This window comes from Lissotriton vulgaris, chromosome 9, assembly GCF_964263255.1.
Source record: "Lissotriton vulgaris chromosome 9, aLisVul1.2, whole genome shotgun sequence".
Classification (NCBI taxonomy): domain Eukaryota; kingdom Metazoa; phylum Chordata; class Amphibia; order Caudata; family Salamandridae; genus Lissotriton; species Lissotriton vulgaris.
The window spans coordinates 691,007,005-691,024,394 of NC_141697.1; the positions used below are offsets into that span (position 1 = coordinate 691,007,005).

At 45.9% G+C, this 17,390-nt stretch overlaps 1 protein-coding gene across 1 annotated transcript in view; it reads left to right on the forward strand.

The window, feature by feature from the left end:
• Positions 1-17,390, forward strand: part of LOC147692113 (homeobox protein six1b-like) — a 226,153-nt gene that overhangs the window by 177,864 nt on the left and 30,899 nt on the right. Inside the window, exon 2 of the mRNA XM_086938418.1 lies at positions 885-1,048. Coding sequence (XP_086794544.1) covers positions 885-1,048 — 164 coding nt within the window. The remainder of the gene's footprint in view (positions 1-884; positions 1,049-17,390) is intronic.

The following is a 17,390-nucleotide window of genomic DNA, read 5'->3' on the forward strand; positions in this document are numbered from 1 at the left end:
TCGTCATGAACAAATGGCACTAGGGATTTCCCAGCACAGGAGGGGGAAAACGCCTAGCTCCCAAGGTGTTAAATTGCGATTTTGTGATACATATAAAAAAATGCTAAAAGGCCGTTTGCGAGTCGCAAAAGCCTTGATACATCTGGCCCTTACTCATTTTGGTATTCAGAGAAGGCACTTACTCATTGATGAGTAAGTGCCTTCTGTGAATACCAAAATGAGTACACATTTTGAGTAACTTACTAATTTTCGTATTCACAGAAGGCACTTACTCATTGATGAGTAAGTGCCTTCGGTGAATACCAAAATGATTAAGCGCCTTCTGTGAATACCAAAATGGTAGTAAGTTTGGGATTTTGTCTTAAGTTAGTTCTGTGAATCGGGCCCTATGTATCCTCTTTATTTACCTACAAATGTATGTGATTGAGTGCAGACTTTTAGACGCACTGAATGGGAAGTAAGACACATAAGCACTAGGGGTTAGGATTTGCCAAACAATTTTCAAGTTCCTCTTCTGAAGACACAGTGTCAATAATTGGCTTTGTGTCTGGGGACAAGACTTCTCCAACAAGTATTTGTATGACTCAGAAAGGAAATTGATTCAGGAAGTAAATAATGCCGTATGGACTGCCTTCATATTCTTACAACTACAGGCCTGCAGAATGTTTCAATTCAACGCAAAGAATAAAAAGAAAACAAGATATGGGGGAAAGGCCATGTTATTTTTGCCATTAAGAATATCAGCGATAGCTGCATCTATGGTATGTTGTTTCGGATATACGTATTGTACTTTGAACAAACACATGAACTCAGTCCTTGGGTTATTTTGATTAATTTTTATTATATGTAGTTCGAGAGAATAACAACAGCATTTCTTGTTGTAGGAAAAATCGCGGGGAGTGCTTCGTGAGTGGTACATCCATAATCCATACCCGTCCCCCCGAGAGAAGAGGGAGCTGGCTGAAGCAACTGGACTTACCACTACCCAGGTCAGCAACTGGTTCAAAAACCGAAGGCAAAGGGACAGAGCAGCTGAGACCAAAGAAAGGTAACTTAAAGTCACAAAACAGAATGGGAATTTGGAGGGAATTGTCTCAGCCTTGAGTAGTTTTCGTTCTGGGGTTTTGGAATTTAGAGGGATTGTCTCAGCCTTGATAAGTGTGCCTTCTGAGGTTTGTCTTAGTCCTCCTTGTTACTCACAGTTAAGGAAACACAACTGGCTGTGCCACAGTCAGACATGTGGTCCAGTATTGTAATTAAAAAGTGTTGGAAATTGAGATACTGGTTGAGGGGGTGAAACCCTACTCAAGCAGCAACCACAATCTCTGTTGGTGTGAAACACAAGCAAACCCCAAATTAATCTGTGCTTAACCCTCCGGTATCTTGGCAAAAAAGAAGTCAGGCTTAACTTAGAGGCAATAGGCAAAGTATTTATGCAGTACTTCAAACAGTAATAAAATGAATACACAACACAAGAAAAATTCCACACCAATTTAAAAAATAATGGATTAAAATTTTATAAATTATTGGAGACTAAAATGACAAAAAATAAATCAGTAGAACCATAGACATGCAATTTTAAAGATGTAATTGTAAATAGTGCCTAAAAGCACAAAGCGCCAACTCTGGTTATCTGGTTGTGATGGACCGGGACAAAGTCACAAGTTCAGTTGACCACAATAGAGTGCGGCACAATACATGGAGCAAGGAAGGCCCATTGAACAAAGTACCTTAAATCTTGCTTTGGGAGCATTGCAAGATCACATGTTGAGGATGTCCCATGCAGCAGCAGATCCAAGGAGCTGGGGGGCTGCAATGCAGAGTCCTGAGCCAACATCAAGGAGGCAGGAGGCAGGAGGCAGTCGACAGGGTGCTGGAGATGTAAAGTCCGACATTGAGGATGCGTTGCACAGCAGCAGTTCAGAGGAATTTGCAGGGCTGCAATGAAAAGTCCTGTGTCGTGGTTGTGGAAGCCATCAAAGGGGGCCTTGCGATGCAATGTTCGGTGTCAAGGATGTGTTGCGCAGCGGCGGTTCAGAGGAAGCTCTGGGGCTCTGATGTGGGGACCTCATTTAGGGTTCCGAAGCGGCTGTGAGGAGATGCGTTGTGCTGCGATGGTTCTGTGCACAGAACCACAGCTGGGCTGGCAGAGTACGTTCAGGCCCACTTCCAAGGATCCAGGAATGGTGTGGCACCACTTGGAGTGGAAGACTTACAGCTAGTAAAGTCCAGATGCTGGGTTCACGATGGTTGAAGTCTTTTCTGTCTCTGAAGCTCTGATCAGGTCAGCTAACTAGCCCTTGTAGTCACTCTGGTGGTCCTGGGATTAAGATGCCGGTCCAGTTCTTTCACTTAAGCAGCAGGGCAACAGGGCAGCAGGGCATCAGAGTAGCAAGCCTTCTTGCAGAGCAGAGTAAAAACGAATCGTTCCCTTGTTTATAGTAATTATCCGATTACAATAGGATCCTGCCTCACTAGGATATGCAACGCTAAAACTATAGGGTTACCCACAACATACTCGTCAATCATTCAGCAGTGAGAATACATTATCTAGAAGCGAAACCACAATAGGCACAATCTAAAGAGTTAAAGAATTAAATGCGTAGCCAAGGAGAATACTCTCATTATTTTATTTATAAAAACAGGTAAAACGACAGGCTTAATCTGCCACCAGAATTCAAGTTTAAATCAGTTTGTGCTATAATTGTATTTATAAAAACGGTTAGGTTTCATTTAATTCAATACATTTCATATATTGGATCAACATAACATATTATACATATAATCACTTTATCTTCAGTCGTATATAGGAAACATGTTATTAAAAAAATCACAAGATAAAATTCATAAAAAATGTCGACGCGTTTCGGTGGATCCTGCTGTGCGCACCACCTTCCTCAGGACATTGATCACTGATTTAAACTTCAAATTCTGGTGGCAGATTGAGCCTGTTGTTTTACCTGTTTTTATAAATAAAATAATGAGAGTATTCTCCTTGGCTACGCATTTAACTCTTTAACTCTTTAGATTGTAAGTGCCTTTTATGGTTTCGCTTCTAGATAATGTATTTTCACTGCTGAATGATTGACGAGTATGTTGTGGGTAACCCTATAGTTTTAGCGTTACATATCCTAGTGAGGCAGGATCCTATTGTAATAGGATAATTACTACAAACAAGGGAACCATTTGTTTTTACTTTGTTCTTTAACCCTGTTCCCTTGTGGTTGATTAAGGGTGACTCTCTTTCTTTTTCCATTGTTCTTTCAGAGCAGCCCAGCAGTCATTCTGAGTCTTCTACAGGACCAGCGGTGTATTGAAGAGTTAGGTCTAAGGTGCCCTTATTTACAATAGATGTCTGCTTTAAAGTACAAGAAGGTTCTGGACGTTTCAGCCATCAGAGGTATTAAGAATTTCCCTCTCCCTGCCCTGGCGGCACACCGGGGCCAGGCCCTGGCCAGGGAGGTACAGCGCGGGCTGTGGAGGAGACTGTGTGACTGGGCCGGGTCTCGTGGCTCCGACCCAATAGCATGTGGAGAGACTCACCCCCAATGGAGGGGACGTGCGGCACCCCCGGAACACTTGAGGCCTCTTGACCCATGCCAGTGGTGGATGGGGGTGCCGGCTGGGTCCTGTAGAAAGGGTGTAGATGGGCCGCAGCATCTTCTAAGGACAACGGCGACGGTTGGGCAGGTTAAGCCGGCAGCTGCGGTGCGTCTGGTCCGACTAGCTGGAACCTCGCCTACATGCCCGGAGTTGTAGCTCCCCTGCCTCAGAAGACGTCAGCTCTTCTGGTGCATACTGGCGGGGCCCACCCTGATGATCAGCGACAACCTGGAGATCATGGTAGGTCCCGGTGGCCTCCCCCGTGATCATTGATCTCCTTACGGATTCCAGGCGGGTGAAGCCTACAGATTGAGTAGCTGGATGTTAGCGGCACTGTGGAAGGAAAGCTGTGATCATAAGATGCAGTGCCTAGTGGTGGGGTGTGCGGCAGTGGTGGGCCTGTGGGTTGCGGGGCTAGGTTTGAGATCAGAGTGCCCAGTTGTTAATGCCGTGAGTCCAACTCCACCCAGAGGGCTCAGTGGTCTAGTCCAGATGCGGGCCTGCTCAGGGCCCTATGAGAGGTCTCTGCATATAGGGGCCAATACGCATTAGTGGTCTCCAGTACACCTCCACAGCAGCCGCGGCCGGCAGTGGAAGCACCTGCAGGGCGGTGGGATAGGGAGGGGGAGGGGCAGGGGCAGGGTGGGGGGTAGTAATGTATAGATTACGGAGCTTGCCAGGTAAGTAAATATTTAAAGAAATAAAACAAATTTCGTTGAGTGCACTGCATCCCCAAATGCGATGCAGTGCGCGCAACGAAATTCGTTCTATTTATTTAAATGTTTACTTACCTGTAAAACTCCGTAATCCATACATTACTTCCTCCCACCCTGCCCCTCCCCCTCCCCACTTCACCGCCCTGCAGGTACTCTCACTGCCGGCCGTGGCTGCTTTACAGTAGTACAGCCTCGGGTGGAGCTGCCTATCCTAAGAGTTCCAGGACGTTCCCTCAGATCACCCCAGGCAGGGCCCAGATGCTGGGTGCCCTATATCAAATCACCCTGTCGTCAGTTCAGCTCGCCACTTCAGGCCCAGTCCAGGTGTGAGGCAGCGTGTGCTATCCACTACAGGGCACAAAATGCACTGATGATGCATGGTCACCTCCAGGAAAATGGCCCTCTAACCTGCCTCAAAAGCCAGATGACATGCTACAATCTCCTGTGGGGTGGCAGCACTCATTCAGTAAGTCCCACTGTCCCACATCGGCGCATGATGAGTCCCAACTCAAGTCCGTAATGAGGGGAAATGCCCTTGCCTCATATGGAGACCCTCCAGTGTGGTCCGGGCAGTACCACTGCTTGGGCCATACAAGGCCACTGGGTGCACAACAGGTCCACGATAAGCCCAGGCGAGTTAAGTAAATGTGGCCGCTACTCACCTGCGGGTCCAATATAAGGCATTATTGGTTCGTAGAGTCTGCCGCTGCTCACAGGGCCTACACTGTCAAGATTCAGCTGCCGGTTGGGGCATTTAAACCCACCACATTCACCTCCGACCTCTCGATGTAAGTAGGCCTCACAGGCTAGGTGTCGGGGATGCTTCTCTTGGGACCCTCACACTGTTCAGCGGTCCGCCTCCAGAGTGTGCAGCGGAGAATGGGGGATTGGGGAGGAAAAAGGATGTAGGGCGAACCACCCATGCCCGAGGGCAATCTCTAGGATGGCCCACTCCTTCAGTCCCCAACAGGACGCGCAGTATCTGGGCAGGCGACAGTCTGGATTGTACAGGCCGTAATCTGGATAGCGCTATCTGCGGCAAGGCCTGCGCATGCCTCAGCGGTATCTCCACCACTCTCATTGGCTCCTGCATGTAAATAGGGGAGCTGATGGCATTCGGGTTTAGGAATATTCTGCGGATTATGGGATTGTGGAGCTGAACTAAATTGTTCACCTCTTTCTACTGGATGCCGAATTTTGGAGGAATTTCTCCCTTCTCTGGATATCTCAGCACCCATCGAAGTGCCAAATATACGGTGGACATTCCCTTATTGAAATGTTTTTATCATTTTGACAATCTGAGCTCGATATTTGGATAGCTACTTCAAAACCTTGTTCGTAAAGTGTGCATCCAGTCATATACTTGACATAAATGCCGCATCAGAAATGGATCACATGTAGGAAACATTTTTCATTATAATTATGATATGACTGGAATTATTTGATGGAGAGGTAATCAAAGGGGGGATGAGGAATACATGTCCATTTATTTCCCCGGGTAGTATCAAAGTTAATCAAGTGAAAAAATGGACACTTGTGACAATTCTAGACCATTGGTTAGAAAAACTATGGTATCCTCAAAAGACCCAATGTGAATGGTGGAGATCTTATATCAAAAACAAGTGGGTACTTGTCCTAGATCGAGTTAAGGGATCTAGAAGTGCAAATTTACAAGAATGTCGACATGTTTCAGCCCCCTTCAGCTCAACGGAGTCTATGGGGCTTTCGTCAGGACATAGGGACAGACAAACATAGATAATCTACTCACACTTATTATGTGGAGTTCAATGGTAGTAGTGAGGGTCAACTTTTAGCCACTCAAGTCTTAATAACCCCCTAGTGCGGAGTCATAAGTTTCCAACGGGGAGGCCCAGAGCCGCGTGTGAGGGATCCTGCGCCGCTTGTGCTGATCTCCACCATTCCATTAAAATCTCTTTTGGTGTTGACCTTATTTTTAACCGTTTTTTTTACTTTTCTTTGCACTAGTTTTTTCATCTCTGGACACTGCAACCTAGACCAGAGGAGCCTCTGGATGAGGCAGGCACCCACACTTTCTATGGTATCCAATGATAACTGCCGACGAACCACAATGTAGGGGCGGAGGAACGATATATACCGCTAAACCTGTTCACATTGGGTCTTTTGAGGATACCATAGTTTTTCTAACCAATGGTCTAGAATTGTCACAAGTGTCCATTTTTTCACTTGATTAACTTTGGAATTATTTGATGCCAGTGAATTTCTGCCCTGAAGAAGTCCATTCTCTTTTGGACAAAAGGCTTTGCCTGGTTTTTTATCAACTTTTATATGAAGCACTAATAAATGAAGAACATCACTGGACTACTCGAGAATTATTGTTATTAGTTATGAAATATTCATGTGCTAACATTGTTCTTTCATTTACATGTTGTTCAACTCTGGTTTTTGTATTTTTCTGAACAAGATAGCGTCCACCATCTTAGCCTTCTTGTGAAGAGATGTGGTCTTGTTTATATTTGTTGTGTAAGATGGAGAGCAGAGGCAGTTCTAGATCATTGAGGAAAGAATGAGAACTTGGAATTGTATATGCAATTGTGTAAGCAATTGCTCCTTGCTTTCGCACCTGTTGTGTTACCAAGAAGATCTCTCCTTAGATTCCGCCTCCCCTACAAAGTATCATAGCATTCCTTGCATAGCTCTGCACACCCTTGAAAATAAAGTAGGCCACCTTAACTCCACAATCTCCCAGCTTGAAGTCATCATCTCCCACTTAAGTGCTAAAATGTCCTGTGTACTTGACTCCTTACTCCCCTTCGCGAGAACACAATACCCCAAAAACCTAACCCAGAGTGACTGGGCCGGTTCTCGTGGCTTCGTCGCTCCGACCCGTTAGCATGTGGAGAGACTCACCCCCAATGGAGGGGACGTGCGGCCCGCCGGAACACTTGAGGCCTCTTGACCCATGCCAGTGGTGGATGGGGGTGCTGGCTGGGTCCTGTAGAAAGGTTGTAGATGGGCCGCAGCATCTTCCAAGGACATCAGTGATGGGCGGGCAGGTGAAGCCGGCGGCTGCGGTGCGTCTGGTCTGACTAGCTGGAGCCTTGCCGACACGCCCGGGGTTGTAGCCCCCAATCCTCAGAAGAGATCAGCACCTCTGGTGCATACTGGCGGGGCCCACCCTGACGATCAGCGACAACCTGGAGATCTTGGTAGGTCCCGGTGGCCTCCCCTGTGATCATTTATTTCCTTATTTTGCGGGTCCGGATTGCAGGCAGGTGAAGCCTACAGATTGAGTAGCTGGATGTTAGCTGCACTCTTTTCCTAACAAACAAAACAATGTACTATACCTACCATCTCCCTCGTATGAACCAAACGCCACTCATTAACAACCCAGACACTGGCCTATAGGAGCATTATTCCTATCATCACCAAAAGCCCTGACAATCCCTACACCGAAACAGTCACTTCAGAACTGCATGGTATGCTGAACAACTGTAGACCTGCAACAAAACACAGGCTGGAAATCTCAGATACCATCACTCACTACAACCTTGACCTACTAATCCTCACTGATACCTGGTTTAATTACACTCATCACACAATTTTAGATCTTCTGCCCCCCTAACTATTTCATTATCAGGAATGATAGGCTAGGTAAATTCGGTCTAAGCATCACAGCCATCTTCAGAAACTCTCTTCAGTGCAGGAAACTACCCAGTAGCTCTTTCTCTACACTTGAATATCTTACTGTGGAACTTGCAGAACAACTCCCCTATCAGGATTTACCCCATTTACCAGTGGCGGTTCGTCCATTGGGGCGTTGCCCCACTAGCCATGGACGACCGTCACATCACTGACACTGCGCATACCAAAAAATATAAATTACGAGCGCAGCGCCGACAGTCATTATCAATTATTTATTTTGAGGTCGGACCCGGTGACCTCATCAGGATCGCGGAAGGTTGTGGGGGGCGGGCCTGCGGCAGTGACTAGTGAGTGGCAGGCAGGCAGCAGATAGCAGCGTGGCAGGGAGGGCATCTGCAGTGTGTGCGCATTTAGGACAAGTAATTTTTTAGACTTGCCCACGCATGCGCACACATGCAGTAGCCCCTTCCCCCCCTTCTCCTCCGCTAGCACGAACACAGGCAGAGACCCGGGGGAGCCGGGTCTCATTACGGGCAGTCACTGGCGTAACGAAAACTGAGGGGGCCTCCCTGCACGGTACGTAGAGGGGCCCCCTCCGGGCTCAATCATGAGCTCTCTAGCCAGAGTGCAGTGCCCAGTGGGCCCCTTGGAGCTTGAGGCCCCCCCGCACCGCATGGGCTGCGGGGGCCTGTGTTACGCCCCTGCGGGCAGTATTAGCCCTGCTCGTTAACCAATCCTGGCGCAGTGGCGATGTTATGCTGTGCCAGAATTGGCTGAGTTACCCCCGCGCGTGCTAGAAGAATTTAAACTAGGCCCACCACTGGCACGAGGAGCGCTGCACAGAAACCAGCATCAGACTCCAGCGCTGGGTGTCCCGGGCCCGGCCACAGTATCAGCGAGGCCCGGAAGATTGCTGCCCCTGCGAGAGTGTCAGTGAGCAGCTCATGAAAGCTGCCCTGCTGCAAGACCATCAAACAGAAGGTTGGAGTCGCCCCGAGGACATTTCCAGGAAAGGACCATGTGTATTAGGTTGAGCTTAAGCTGCAAGGGGCTTCGCCGGCCAGAAAAATACTTATAATGGATGACCTGATTGATTCCGACTTTTACATCCACAAGGGGGCGGTTCTGCAATGAGTAATAATGTTTTGGAAGGAAACGTCAGTGAGTGCAGGCACCCGAGCAGTTGTAAACTTCCAGGCTGTTATTAAGGAAAGCCCTTACATTTGTAGTCTCTGCCCTCCTAATAATGACTCTAACTTCCTAAAACAGGCCGTTGTTCTGTCTCCCACCTTGACACCGTCTAAACACAGCGCAGAATCCAGAGATTGGTCACGTTTTTGACCGTGCAAGCGTTCCTCTTGGAGCTTTCCGTGCGCTGGTTATGTGGCTGCGGCCTGACTGATGATGCATTTGATTATGGCCGGCTGTCGGAAGTGTAGATGCGGGTGTTCATTCAACACTTCAGGTCGCACCAAGGGGCCAAAGGGCCCTGCGAGATGGTCTTGTCTCTCCTCCCGTCACACTGGTCCCTCGGCTGCGCTCTCATCCTGACGGCCGAGGTCAGACTCTGTAGAGGAAGGTGACGGAGTCAGGGGGCACACACACGTCTCCTGCCCACCAGTCATGATGTGCTGCCAGTGCGCGCTAATTTCCGATGCCACCCGGGGTTCCGCCACCGAGATGTTCTACTCCTGCAGACGGGCATGCTGTCGGACTCGGGGAGGAAGGAGGCCGAGATCAGGGAGCAGCAAGTAGCAACAGAGGAGGATATAGAAGTTGGTGCAGCAGTTAGTTCATGCACAATGACAATGACTCAGCCGACCTGCTGCCTTTGGACGGGCTGAAGAAACTGGGGACATCAAAGCCGGACACTGTGAGTGAGCATTTACTAATTACATCCCTCCCTCACCCTTACTTTCACTTAGGAACATCTCTCAATATATATAAATGACTGTTGTGACTGGAGTGGGGAAAGGACATGCTCAAGGTGCGTGAGCACGCAATGATTATTTAGAGAGAAGAGGTAGTAGGATCCTATATGAAATGGGGGGAAATTACTCTTTCATTTGTTTTGTCCCCTCCCCCCCCCCCCCCCCGATTCTCTTTAGTGGGAGGTTTACAACAGCAGCCCTTAACCCTAGAGGGAAGTACAACATGATTATTATATGTTTTAATAATTTTAGTACTGCTGTACCTGTGTCGAAGTTTTATAGATTAAGCTTTGTTTTTTTATAATTTTGTGAAGTGTCACCATCCATCCATGTTGTAGCATAATTGCTCAACTACGAATCTTTTACTTGCTTTGTGGGACACCGCATTATCGCATCAGTTTATTGAAATGCAGCCTAATCTCAATTTAAGCATACTAATGTATTCTTACTTACACATGAGCTTAATGAAACACCACTCGACTAGCAGGTGATTTGACAGTACAAGGCAGCAAATTCGACATTCCAGTGCTTTGAGTCTCCGCCACATGGCATATTTTTCCACGGAAATTGTACAAAGTCCATAGGGGAAAACGGAAATGCTAATTTGTGACTATTTATAAACATCTCTAAAATGAGTTCCCACATTTTAGAATTAATTATGTCTGTGTGAGTGCAGGTTGAGCAGTGTGCCTGTGTGAGTCCTGGGTGAGTGATGTCTGTGACAGTGCAGGGGTGAGGGATGTCTGTGTGAGTGCAGGTTGAGCAGTGTGCCTGTGTGAGTGCAGGGTGAGTGATGTCTGTGTGAGTGCAGGGTGAGTGATGTCTGTGTGAGTGCAGGTTGAGCAGTGTGCCTGTGTGAGTCCTGGGTGAGTGATGTCTGTGTGAGTGCAGGTTGAGCAGTGTGCCTGTGTGAGTCCTGGGTGAGTGATGTCTGTGACAGTGCAGGGGTGAGTGATGGTCTGTGTGAGTGCAGGTTGAGCAGTGTGCCTGTGTGAGTCCTGGGTGAGTGATGTCTGTGTGAGTCCAGGGTGAGTGATGTCTGTGTGAGTGCAGGTTGAGCAGTGTGCCTGTGTGAGTCCTGGGTGAGTGATGTCTGTGTGAGTGCAGGGTGAGTGATGTCTGTGTGAGTGCAGGTTGAGCAGTGTGCCTGTGTGAGTCCTGGGTGAGTGATGTCTGTGACAGTGCAGGGGTGAGTGTTGGTCTGTGTGGGTGCAGGTTGAGCAGTGTGCCTGTGTGAGTGAAGTCTGTGTGAGTCCAGGGTGAGTGATGTCTGTGTGAGTGCAGGGTGAGCAGTGTGCCTGTGTGAGTCCAGAGTGAGTGATGTGGATGGGTGAATGCTGGCTTCGTGATGTGTCAGGGAAGGGTGAGTAATGGGTCTATGAGTGCAGGGTGACTGTGCCTATATGAATGCAGGGAGAGAGATGTATCTGTGCAAGTGCAAAGAGACTTGTCTGGCTACTCCCGGAGATGTATTTGCCAAGCCACCTCTTTCTCAAATGTGCTTGAGAATGCACCATTTGCCCACTTTTTTCAAAATGTTCTCGTGGGAGAACCCCGACCCCCCATAGGTGGTTCGGTCTCACTCGCTGCACTCGCTCGCCACAGTGTAGTATTTACGCCTCACCACTTTCAAATGTCACTAGCCGCCACTGCCATTTACCCTCCAACAGGTGACAACTCTGCCTTTAATGAGGAATTAATTGAGTTTGCAATTGACCAATCTTCACAAAACGCTAAGCTAACCTTTCTAGGAGACTCTAATCTTCACTGGGGCACCTTGGAAGACTCGGCTGCTAACCAGCTTGCCACATTTCTCTCCAGAAATTATCTTTTGCAATACAAGTCTAAAACAACATACCCCAGGGGCTCCACGCTTGACCTTATTATTTCCAAAGATGACCTGATAACCGGAGATGATCCTATGCCAGTAGTGTGGTCCAACCACAGCCTCATCCCTTTCTCACTTCACCTCTATCATGTTGTAATCCTGAGCCAACCTAAAAGGGCAACAACCCGGTTTTGCAAAACTAAAAAACATCGATCTCAACACTCTCAGCAACACAGCTAACAAGTTACTACCAGATATCAGCCCCAACTATGATGTCAGTGTCCTAACTACTCAGTGTTTTCACCAGTCTTTCTGTCTTGATGGGAAACAACCATTATAACGCAACTTTTACGACGCACTACCATTTCAACGCAACTTTTACAACGAAACATCCATTACAACGAATGCCTTTACAACGCATGACATTACATAGCAGATGCTATTACAACGCATGCCATTACAACGTAAGTATAGGTAAGTATATCATTTTATTTGAACATTTATTTAATTTAAAAAATATTTAATTTTTTTAATAAATATTTTAAATAAATAAATATATTAATTTAAGTAATTTTATAAAATAAATTAAATATATTTATTTAAGTAATTTTAAAAAGTATTTTAATTTTTAGGGTTCAGGGCTAGGTTTGTGTTGTGGGATACAGGGGTATTTTTAGGGTTCAGGGCTAGGTTTGGGTTTTGGGGTACATGGGTATTTTTAGGGTTCAGGGTTAGGTTTGGGTTTTGGGGTACATGGGTATTTTTAGGGTTCAGGGCTAGGTTTGGGATTTGGGGTACAGGGGTATTTTTAGGGTTCAGGGCTAGGTTTGGGTTTTGGGGTACAGGGGTATTTTTAGGGTTCAGGGCTAGGTTTGGGTTTTGGGGTACAGGGGTATTTTTAGGGTTCAGGGCAAGTTTTGAGTTTTGGGGTACAGGGGTATTTTAAGGGTTCAGGGCTAGGTTTGGGTTATGGGGTACAGGGGTATTTTTAGGGTTCAGGGCTAGGTTTGGGTTTTGGGGTACAGGGGTATTTTTAGGGTTCAGGGCTAGGTTTGGGTTATGGGGTACAGGGGTATTTTTAGGGTTCAGGGCTAGGTTTGGGTTTTGGGGTACAGGGGTATTTTTAGGGGTCAGGGCTAGGTTTGGGTTATGAGGTACAGGGGTATTTTTAGGGTTCAGGGCTAGGTTTGGGTTTTGGGGTACAGGGGTATTTTAAGGGTTTAGTTTTAAAAATAGTACTTTAAATAAATTAAATAAATTAATTTAAGTAATTTTAATATTAATTAAAAAAAGTTCACAAAAAAAAGTAATTTTTACCCCTACACTATCCAGCACTTACCCTACTATTACACCCCCCTGGAGTTAGATTAGTACATTTTACCCCTATATTATCCTGCACTTACCCTACTATTATTTCCCCCTTGTGTTAGAATTTTATTTTTAAACACCTACACTATTTTTTTAAAATATATATATTTATTAATTCATTAATATAAAACGAATTTAAAATTAAAAATAAAGTACATATTTATTAATTACATTAAAAAAAAAAATATACTTACATATACTTACGTTGTAATGGCATGCGTTGTAATAGCATCTGCTATGTAATGTCATGCGTTGTAAAGGCATTCGTTGTAATGGATCCTGCGTTGTAAAAATTGCATTGTAATGGTATGCGTTGTGAAAGTATGCGTTGTAACGTCATACATCCGTCTTGATAGACATTGTAGCTCCACTACAAAGAAAGAAGAAAAGGTCCACACCCTCTGCCCCATAGTTCAATAAGTCCCTCTATGACAAAAGTAAAAATTAAAGAATCCTGGTGAAAACATGGAGACATTCACCCTCTGTCAATAATCTCTCAAGCCCCCGATCCTCGTGCCAGCTTCCCCTGTGATAGTTCTGCTGTTCAGCTGGCCCACAGTCCACTACCCTCTGCTGCCTACCTACCTGTTGCCCTCTGTTTGTGCCTCCTTGCCTCGTTTCTTGCTCTGTGTTGCCTTTTCAACTAGTTTTTCTGCCCTCTGTTTTGTTTTTATCTGCCTGTTTTTCTTCCCTTTGTTTTGCCTTTCCTGTTTGTTTTCTGCCCTTTGTTTTGCCTTTTCTGCTATTTTTTCTGCCCTCCATTTTAACTTTGCTCCTCATTTTTTAGCCCTCTTCTGCCCTCTGTTTTGCCTTCTTCTGCTTGTTTTTCTGCCCTCTATGTTGTCTTTCCTGCTCATTTGTTGCCCTCTTTTTCCTTTACTGCTTTTTTCTGCCATCCATTTTGCCTTTCTGTTCATTTTTTCAGGATCTACTTAATGAAGGCCGCAGCATGACTCCAATGAGCAGGTCCCTTTACCAGCTGCCCCTGCATCAGTACTCCGGGCGAGATTCCTACAGTCCGCTACCCTCTGCTGCTGCCAGTCTACCAACTGCCCTCTGTTTGTGCCTCCCCTCTCGTTTCTTGCACTGTTTTGCCTTTTGTGCTCATATTTCCACCCTATGTTTTGCCTTTTCCTGCTTGTTTTTCAGCTCTCTGTTTTGCCTGAACTGCTCATTTTTCTGCCCTCTGTTTTGTCTTTCCTGCTCGTTTTTCTGTGCTGTGTTGCCCTCTTCTGCTCTGTTTTGCCTTTCTGCTCATTTTACTGCCCTCTGTTTTGCATTTTTCTGCTTATCTGCTCTCTGTTTTGCATTTTCAGCTCATTTTCTGCCCTCTGTTTTGCCTTTCTGCTCCTTTTCTGCCCTGGTTTGCCCTCTTCTGCTCTGTTTTGCAGTTTCTGCTTGTTTAGTTGCCCACAGTTATGCCTTTTTTTCTGCTCTGTTTTGGCTTTTCTACTCGTTTTTTTGGCCTTGTTTTGCTTTTTCTTCTCCTTTTCTGCCTTCTGTTTTTCCCTTTTCTGCTTGTTTCTTCCCTCTGTATTTTCCTTTCTGCTCATTGTTCCCTCCTCTAGCAGTTTCCCTCCTCTCCCCAGCACCCAGCCCTCTGCACAGGACCTACTTATTTTGCCTTTTCTGCTCCTTTTTCTGCCCTTCATTTTGCCTTTTCTGCTTATTTTTCTGCCCTTTGTTTGTACTTTTTTGATCCTTTTTTGCCCTCTGGGTTGCCCTTTTCTGCTCTGTTTTGCCTTTCCTACTAATTTGTCTGTTCCTTTTTTGCTCACTCCTTTTTCTACCTCTCTTTTGCCTCTCTCTGCTCGTTTCTTCCCTCTTGCCGCTGTTTTGTCAAGACCTGACTTTTCAACTAAGACCTTGCACCCCAGTGCCCAGATACCCCAGTGATGACAGTGCGCCACTCTACAAATGTTAATTGATTTATTGATTGAAAATAGTATTATTGCAAATATATCATTAGCGAAAAATCTAATTACTATAGAACCGTCCGTGACTGTGCCAAGAACAGACCATAGAAACTCTTTGACCTAATCAAAACCACGAGCAATGCCCCCCATCTTCAACCATAACATTTGATCACCAAACAAAGAAAGCAGTAGAATTTGTACAGTTCATCGATGCAAAAGTTAAGGATACACATCCTACGTCACACGAGGTATACATATCCAATGGCTCCTAGCATAGTTTTGTCGTCATCACTGAGAACGTCATCCTCAAGAGCATCTTGAAAACCAAACTTTGAACCATTCTCAAGGCCCTTTCCCAAGCAACAGTGCAGTAGACCTCTACACCCACATGCTACCCTACTGGACAAATTTGGTTAACCTCTTTCACAGCAAATGATCCTTTCCTGATGTCAGGTGACCCCACTACTAAAGAATCCCTCAGCTGATGTGAATGACATTATCCAGTCCAATCCAAAAATGTCTTTATTTCGGTCGAGGACAATAAAAGACATTACATAGACGGTATAAAATCAAGTTAAAAGGTGTAAAAAAAAGTCATAAAAATTAATACACAGGTGATTAATATGGAATGACAGTCAGCATTTGGACCATTCTGTTTTCTAAAAAGGCCTTACGCGCCCACCACGTGGAAGTTAAAAAACGAGAAACAGCTTAAACAATAGGTAGATGAGTGTTATACTTTAATAGTCTGAAAGCTTCTTCATAGCACCTTGTGCCCAGGTTCCTACACAATTGTACCAGCCATCTTAGTCAATTTTTTTTTATCCCGGACAAAAAAAGAATACATGGAGTTCCGTCTCCTTTGCATTAGTGCATGCCGGACATCCCAGATCAACGCTGGCCCCCACCCTGTTCTGCCTTTATATCAACGGATTGGTTGACAAACTGAGCAAGTTGAAGGATATAGATGCTCATAAGCTAGCATACAAACTAATTCCGGCACTGATGTTTGCCGACGATACCCTCTTGCTGTCCGAAATCACTGACGGGTATTCAGAAAATACTAGACGTTTTTGCAGAGTTCTGTGAAACCAGGGGGTTGGAGATCAATATACAGATGACAAATTATATGGTCTTTAACCCCGTTCACACACCAAAACCCCAGACCTTAGGCGGCCTGGCTAAGCTCTACAGAAACTCCTCACGCAAGCCATTAGGACCTGTTTTAGAGATTTACAAAACCAAACTAAGAAGCTCTGTCATGTATGGGGCGGAACTATGGAGGCATTGTCTTCCAAAGAGCATGCTTAAAACTGAGAACAATCTTTTTAGACATTTGCCTGGTCTACCAGCGAGCTCCACACTTGTTCCATTGCACCTGGATCTAGGGGTAAGACCCATTGTAGAGGAAATCGGCTGCAGACCTCTTTTATTTTGGCGTTGAATATGGGTGACCCCCGAACTGGCCAAATTTACGTCAGAGTTGCAGGAAACTTTGGATCTCCCAGGTATCTACAAACTGGCCTGGTTCGCGCATCTTAAAAAAGGTCTCCACAACTTAGGTAGAGATAGTGTCTGGAGTAATCTGGAGGTAGCCTGCACTGCAATCTCACGGACAGGATAGGTTAGTAGCTATAGGGAGGGCAAACTAGCCTGATTCTTTGAAAATCCTGCCATAGGCCCCATCACTGCCAAATTTATGGACGTAAAGGACACCTATACTCTGGAGTCATGCCTAAACGAAATCAAACCAGCTCTCGCTAGGAAGTTTTATGTCCAGTTCAGGCACGGTTGCCTCCCGCTGCATGCAATTTCAAACAAATGGTCCACCAGCTCGATCTGGGATGTAAAAGAATAAAAAATTACATTATCAGCTTCCGCCTTATCACCACCTTTCATTCCTCACCAAAATCACTGTAAGATGTGTAGTGAAGCAACTCACGCAACACATCAAGGACAACAGTCTTCTAGACAAATTTCAATCCAGTTTCATTCAAGGCTGCAGTACCAAAGGTGTAGTATTTTAATGGTTTGAATCTTACCTCACGGGAAGATCTCAGATGATTAAAACTGAAAACTGTCTATCACATCCAAATGCTGTGGATGAAGGTGTTGCTCAGGTCTCTCTCCTTTCTCTGACCATATTTAGGGGCAGATTTATGTTAACTGGCGCATCCCCAGGGATGCGCCAGTTAACATGCGCCACAGTGCGCCAAAGCTACGCCAGCCATGGTGCGCCGCATTTATAATGTGGCGCACCATGGTGCAAAAACGGCACAGATGCGTGACGCATCTGTGCCGGAAATGTGGCGCATTGCTGGAGTTGCGTCGCAAGCGCGACGCAGCTCCAGCAAGGCTCGGGGGTGCCCCATTTTAACAATGCTGCATCAAGACCTACGCCTGC